The sequence below is a fragment of the Nicotiana attenuata genome, unplaced genomic scaffold (assembly GCF_001879085.1).
Source record: "Nicotiana attenuata strain UT unplaced genomic scaffold, NIATTr2, whole genome shotgun sequence".
Taxonomy (NCBI): Eukaryota; Viridiplantae; Streptophyta; class Magnoliopsida; order Solanales; family Solanaceae; genus Nicotiana; species Nicotiana attenuata.
This window is the reverse complement of record NW_017670478.1, coordinates 161,847-169,682: the sequence shown is the minus strand read 5'-3', so window position 1 is coordinate 169,682 and position 7,836 is coordinate 161,847. Positions and strand designations below refer to the sequence as shown.

At 39.7% G+C, this 7,836-nt stretch overlaps 1 protein-coding gene across 1 annotated transcript; it reads left to right on the top strand.

Moving 5' to 3' along the window:
- The first annotated feature begins 3,078 nt into the window (after positions 1-3,078).
- LOC109240013 (protein EMB-1-like) lies at positions 3,079-3,912 on the top strand. Its single transcript, XM_019406634.1, has 2 exons — positions 3,079-3,260; positions 3,618-3,912. Exons 1-2 carry the CDS (start codon positions 3,146-3,148, stop codon positions 3,767-3,769), a joined length of 267 nt encoding a protein of 88 aa, XP_019262179.1. The 5' UTR covers positions 3,079-3,145; the 3' UTR covers positions 3,770-3,912.
- The last annotated feature ends 3,924 nt before the right edge of the window (positions 3,913-7,836 follow it).

Sequence of the window (7,836 nt, the reverse complement as noted above, 5' to 3'; positions counted from 1 at the left end):
TCTATTGTTTATACTTGAAATTACATATTTTGAAGTCTTATATTTCGCTCATACTGAATCTATTGTTTATACTAATAGGCCAAGAGACATAACCCAAGTTCAATGAAGCTCGCGTAAAAACTTTGGCATCTACGACTACTTTTCGTAACTAGAGTCGTAGAGTAGTAGTTATGCTTCTGCTTGAACCGTATTTTAACACAGTTGTTCACTGCAGTACAATATCTCACATTTTGTGTAGATAGCTATGCAGTATTATCTATTCTTGTATGCGTCTAAATGCAAATTGCTCCTAACATGAATGTTGGAAAAACTTGTTTCACTTACAAGCCTGTTGTGGCATATTGTATATAGTTTCTACCATCTCCTGCGAAAAAGACGCATGACGTTCCATTACTATTTTATCAGGTGTGGAATTGCTTCCCATATTGCTCCTTTTTACGGTTACTATAGACATAACTTGAAGAATGGGAAATATTAGTAATTAGCAAAGAAGATATTGACTAAGTCACTTATTACATGTTATCATATTAGGTTGCTTCCTCCCAGAAACAAAGAAGAAGAGGCTCCCAAATTGGGTTGCTCATATTTTGTGCCGGGGATTAATTGAAATTGGTATACCTTTTTGCTACTCATAGATCTCACTTATTGAGGGAATAAGGTGATTCTTGAACTGCTTCATGTCACATTTGAACTCTACAGTTATCTAAAGTTCTTTTTTGAATGATATCTGCTCACTGTCCTGTTTTCTCCTTTCTGTGCTACAATGCATTACTATTTTATTAAATCACGACATTTTTGTGCAGCTGTTGTCTAGCCTAATATATCCGAATGTTACTATGTACGTGCTACTTTCTACTTTTCACGGTCTGATAATTTGTATTATGCACATGTACTAATACTTATTCAACTTTTGCATTTTCCAGATCAGCTTATTGTCTCGAGTGTAAGGCAAAAAGATTCCGCTTCCTAAGAGCATGAAAACTATCAGGGACAGACACCCACATTGTATATTTTTTTTATTTGTTTCATTTTAGTTTGGCTTTTGATGTAGCTTACAAGTTAATCAATTGTGTTCTTAGTTCATGTATGGATTTTATTCAAACTTGAATGTGACTACGAGTAGCCCTCAAAGTCATAATTCTATCGTCATAGACAAAACTAACACAGCATAACTAGATGCAAAGGTGAGTCACATTTGAAAATAATGTTAAAATAACGCTTAATATTTCTTGGGCCCGGGCTTAGCCCGGGCACCTCCTACCTAGTATATAAGAAGCACGGTAGAAACAGGTGAAGCAAAGACGTCTTCGTCGACATGCACCATTATATATTTACCCATATTTTTCGATATTATTACATTGACTGCCATCACACAATTTGATAAATAAAAGGAACTTTTGAGGTAATTTGAGAGCCTACTTTCTCTCCACAAATGCATAGTACAAAAAATGTGGGACCCACAATTTAGTAAACAAAGGAAATTTTGGGGAATTTTCGACATATGGATAGTAGTATCTAAACGCGGAACCCATTGGAACACATATTTACTCAAGACTTCTCCACATATACATAGTACACATTGTCAGTCCACTATTCGTTGAAAGTTGCATCTGTTAATATGCACATAATACAAATACTATACTTCAACAGAATCTAAGATTTTCTAAATCAAGTATATTTGGCAGCTCATTTATATCAAGCACAGAAATTGAAAAGGAAATTGTATTTGAATTCAATTAAATATATAAGTTTTATGCAATTAGGACCTAATAGATAACTAATCGCAGAGTTTGAATGGTTAATATGTTAAATCAACAGTTAAGCTTGAATATATGAAATTGACAAGTTAAAGCGTAGCAGAATAAATTCACTAAACAAAAATATAACAGAATAAATTCACTAAATAAAGAATAATTTTACATATAAATATATGCTAGGTTTAAGTTCAACCAATGTCAATAAGTTAATAATTAATATCTATATTCATCTAAAACTTTAAATATTATAAATTCATGAAAGAAAGTAAATACAATACTATAGCATTTTGCAATTTAAGTAGTTTGTAATACTTTCAAATAGTAGTACAATTATTTGGGCGCTAACTCATTCAATATGAAGGAATGTGCATACCTTTTTTTTTAATAAAGTAATATTATGTAAATAAAGTTACTGTAAAATTTTAAATTAATTTTGCAACTTTAAAATTAATTTATAATTTAACTTTATGATATTATTTCTAACCTATTAACCCTTATATTTTCATGAGTTTATTTATTTTTAAATACTAACATTTAAGCTAATTACTAATTTAGTTGTTAATTTAATTTTGTATTTGCTATTTACCCTAAATTCAATGGACCAAATCACTAGAATATACATTATGGAAAAGAAAACGACAATTTAAAATATTTTTAATTTAGTTACTTCTTGAGTTGGAACTTGCAAGTGATATGTTTATTTGCATTACTATCGTTTGAAACTGATTTGACTATCCTGCAAAAATAAAAAATGATGAAAACTTGTGTTAATATTCCGTCGAAAAATATTTCTTACACTCACTATTATTTATAATTATTTTTACTCTCATACGTGAAATTTAAAATATAATAACTCTATCTAAGAATTTAGTTAAAATTATTGAATTGCCGATTGGTATATAGTGTTCAATCTCGAGAAAGTTGACTGATTAAGAATATTCAAGTATTAGATTAAATATTTTGAAATTTTCCCTTAATACTTGAGAATACTGATTAAAAATTAAAATTATTTTCAGGGTATATTCTATGAAAATACAAGCTAAATAGTTTATGTTGGGCCCGTGCGACAGCACGAACTTTACTTCCGCTAGTAGCTAATAAGAATGAATCCTACAGTTATTTTCATATTTACTAAGTCTGCCGTATACTTTTCTCTTTGACGTAGTAGAGTGCCACCAATATGGATTCTCCTTAAGCCATGTTGCCAGGTACGTGTCCCTCCATTCTGGTTAAAACGTAACATCCGTAAGGCAGTAACACCTATTAATACTATCAGCATAACATATGTTATGTCGTCTTCATGTAGCGGCAGCATACGCGTACGTAGTTATAGTTACTTATATATAGCAGTTGTTTCATTGGAAAATATTGAAAAAGTTAACAAAGATATGGCTACCGAACAAGAAAGAAAGGAGTTGGATAATAAAGCTAAGCAAGGAGAGACTGTGGTTCCTGGAGGAACTAGAGGTAAAAGCCTCGACTCCCAACAACATCTTGCCCAAGGTAACCAACTAGCTAGTTACTTTTAGTAAAGAAGATATGCAAATAAACACAACTTAATTTTCATTATATATAGTCAGTAGCACCTTACAGTCACAGAGGCGCAGTCTGGATTCAAATGTTTATGAATTTAAAATTTGCCACCGAAACCGTAGGGATTTTGAACTTTGCCCTATGGCTTCTGAACTTTGCCATCGAATTAGTGGATTTAAATGTTTATGAATTCTGAACTTGTCAATTTTGAACTTTGCCATTGATCGCCCGAATTCGTATTTAATTCTCTAGCTTCAGCTCTCTCGAAGCACCTTCTTGCATATGGTTTGTTTGCTTATTCATAATATATAATTTCATGTATAATAGGAAGGAGGCAAGGAGGTGAGACAAGGAAGGAGCAGCTAGGAAGTGAAGGATATAAGGAGATGGGACGCAAGGGTGGCCATGATTCCGGCCTGCAAGGCGGACGAGACCCGGAGGTGGAGCAAGGACTCGACGTTGACGAGTCTACTGGTTGATGTAATTTGGACGTTGCAAAGCTTATATTTTACTTGCTATATAAACTAGCTAGCTAATGTGGTAGTTGCTAAATTTTCTTCCTTAATTCTCTCAAGTAATAATAAATTATGCAATTAGTATGGTGAAACAAACTACATGTCGTCGACCGGTTTCATAAAATTAAAGTTACTCCACCTAGCCTCGTGAAAGTTTAGTAGCTGCAATTGCAAACTAAAACCATCGGTAATGGGTTTCGAAATGGAAAATAGGGATGTTTACCCCTAAAACAGATAATAATTAAATTTGTACCGCGATTTAAGAATATGTGGATTGATTCAAAATAAATGATCAAGAATATTAGATAAACAAGTTAAAAGATAAAATAAATAATAAAATTAATTGTGATGTTACGGCCTAGCTCGTATTGCGAATGAACAATAGTTTTGCCATTTCTAGAAAGCAGAAAAATAAATTTGTATTGTCTTGATTCGCGTGTTATAATGGTTCTTATTAAAGAAAAAACTATCCCTTTATATAGTAGGAGAGTTCCATATCTAGTATAAGTTGAAGAAAGGTAAAAATCCTCGCCTTGATATCACTGCACCTTTATTTGTCGTCTACAATCGTTCATTGCACTTCCTAAAGATTCAAAACTCGCCCCGAGTTCGGGATGCGTCGTTTTATCAGGTCTGATAGTGAGCACGCCGTTTGGGCCTCGATACAAAGAGCTCCCAGCTTCGATTTTGATCTCATGCATTCATACTCTTACTTCGTTTGATCCAGCGGGAAATCGGGGTGTGCATTAGCCCTGATTTCACCCGTTTACAGATAGTCCCCTCGTTTCCCAAAAAGTAGGTTTGCCGAAGCAATGGGAGAACCCTTCTTTCGTACGTTACAAACGAGTGACGGATAAGCAGAAACGTCCCATCAGTCGCGTCGTTCTAACTTCGGACACATGTTGGTCGTCGGCTGGTTGTCTTCGAATGTGAAATATCGCGTATTGATTGCATTTTCCCTTATAAAAGCTTCGACCTTTTATACTTCTTTCACTTTCCGATCCTAGCTTTTACCTTTTAATTTTTTAGCGACTTTCAACCTTTTCAAATCTTCATATCTTCATCTCTGATCTTCAAATCTTCATATTTGTTCTTAGACTTCTAACCCAGATCTTTATCCCACCTTCAAACCTTCATACTCTTTTCTTCAAAACTTCATACTTTTTCTTCGAATCTTCATACTTCCCTTCAAATCATCATATCACGATGCCTAAAACTTCCAAGTTAGTGCCTTAATAGGCTGCCCCTTCATCTTCTCACCCAGCCGCAGAAGCCAAGGTGGCCGCTCCCGAGGTGGCTCCAGAGCCCCCCATGAAAAGCTTCATACCCGGGGGTTGCACTATCAGGGATGACTTTAAGGTCGAGAAGGCCTCTAGCCAACAAGACCGGGGTGAGGGAGCATCGAGATACATATGCTCTCTCACCGGAGAAACCCTACCTGTAGTCCGAGCGGACTGTAAGTGGGAGGGCAAAGATGTGGTTGTCCTTGGGCCCAATGAAGATGTAACTGCTCACGTGAAGGGGTATATGAGTGTTTACACTTACCCCTTCAATCTAGCCCCTGTGGATCCTGTAGTTTTTGCTTTCTGCAAGAGATACGAGGCGTGCCTTGGCATATCCACCCATCCTTCTGGAGGATTATGATCCTCTTGCGCTACTTCGTAAACAACACTGAGTCTCGACGGATCAACCTTGACCACCTACTCTATTTATACAGTCCCTGAATCTTCCGAGGGGGACAGATCAAGCTCGTCTGGCGAGCAAGCAAGGCTCCTTTTCTTGAGCATTGACGAGGACCGAGACCGAGGATGGAAGGGGCGGTTCGTTCGGGTGAAAATCGAAGACCTGATTCTCCCCGAGTTTCTGCCATTCCCCGAGGAGTACAACGCATCCCGTAAGTATTGTCTTTCTTGGGTATGTCTTCCCTTTTATTTCTTTTTCTCATTGATTCTATTTGTGGTCGTACAGCCCCGGGATGCCACGAAGGAGGAGAAGAAGAAAAATAAAAAGTCCTCGAGTTCCCAGCCCTAGAGAGGAAGAGGAAGAAGAGGGCGGCCACCTGGGTCCGGAAGCCCAAGAAGAATACCAAGTCTAGGGCACCGAACCTTGGCTATCTCTACCCGCTCAGGGATGAGCCCGAAAAAGACGACATCTTCGTCACCCCATGGATCGACCCCCACTGGGGAGCAGGTGACGACCGAGAAAGGGGGCCACGAGGCCGATGGAGATAGAGGCCGCCCAAGAAGCCGTTCCCCTTCCTAAGGAGGCAACCGGTGTCATTGACATCATAGAGACGCCCTCCTATACTGAGTCTATGCTCGGGAGGCCCAAACGGGCAAAGAAAAATCAAGTGAGGGAGTGCAGGGTTCAGATAACCCCCTCATTTCCTTTTTCGATAGCCATGACATGTCCACATCGGAGGACCTTTCCTGGCTGGGCCATCTGGAGATCCCGAAGAAAGACGTGCCCTCGGGAGCTGGCCGTTTGAGTTCGATCCCAAAACTGGTGAAGTAATTTCCCGCACCGAGCGTGGAACCCCGGCGCAAGAGAAAAGTTGTTCTTACAGTCCCGGAGGATGCTCGGGTCCTATCCGCTCTGGTGGGCATAGCCAGCTACCTCCGATGCCTGGTGACCGAGGAGAACCAGGCAAATATGAACGAGGTGAGCACGTCAAGTCTTTTCAACAAGGCACAGCAAGCGCTGAACCGGGTAAGACGCATTACACCCCTTTATGAATTCCACTTAAGTTTTGATGTCTCTTACTGCTTTCGTTGTATTACAGGCCCCAGTGATTCACCATGAGAGCTTCCTCCGTACCGCTTGGAAATCAGCCAGCTTGAGTTCGAGCTCAAGGAGCAGGTCTCGAAGAAGGACATGTACAGGCTTCTCATTGAGCAATAGGACAAGGCCCATAAAGATCTCCAGGCCGAGCTGGATAAAGCTCAAGGAGGCCTCGACCCTGAAGCGGGAACATGCCAACTTGGTTGAAAAGGTAAAGGTCTTTGAAGCTAAAATTGAGGAGCTAGTCGTGGTGTCTAACAACACAACTTTGCAGGTCCAATAGAAGATTGACCTAATCGACCAGCTTCGAGCTGAGATGAATGAGGTTAAGGACAGGGCCGAAGGGTGGAAGGGCAGGATGGGCCTACTGGCTTCGGGGAAGGAAATTCCGAAGGCGGAGCTGGCATCGGTTGAGAACCAAATCCGGATGGCAAAGGACAAATCTGATAAGTGGTCTCAGTTGAATGATGATCTTCGAGCACATGTAAGCTCGGCCGTCGCATAATGGGATGCCCTCGGAGAGGAATATGAGGAACTGAAGTCCAAATTGGACACAACCTCTGCTGATGCCGAGGAAATGGTGGCCCCGTACAAGGCCGATGTGGAGGTAGCCGAGACCCGCCTGAAGACAAAGACTGAGTACATTAAGCAGCTGTCCCGTAGAGAGACCCTCGAAGAGATCCACGCCCGAGGCTTTGACCTATCGGCCGAGATCAAGGAAGCTAATAAGCTCGAGGCCGAGTCAAAGGAGCTCTACGAGCCTGGGGTACCGAAGGCTCCGAGGGTTCCGAGGGCTCCGAGGGATCTGAGGGCTCCGATGGTTCTGGGGACGAGTCGGAGCCTGGTGAAGACCAAGCGTAGATGCCTTAGTACTTCTTCAGTTTTTGTTTTTCCTTATGTATATTTTTTTTGTTTATTTTTGAGGCCATTTTTATTGGGCCTTTGTAAATATAGTTTGGAATATATATATGAAATTTTCCCTTTCTGGCAACATCGTGTCTTTACTTTTTCCAGCATCTTTTGGCAATTTCAATTCATGTAATGTTTTTGATGCCTTTGCATAGAAACAAATGTAGTTATAGGGCATCCGTTTTTCCAAGGTCCGAACGGAGCCCGACTTCGATGCAACTTTGTTCGCTCGTGGCTTCGAAACCTCGGTGCGACCGGAAGTTTCCAAGATGCTTAAGTGTGTTTATATGATGCTTTTGCCTAGGGTAACCTTTTAGCAGGTTTCGAATGTTTATAAAGGC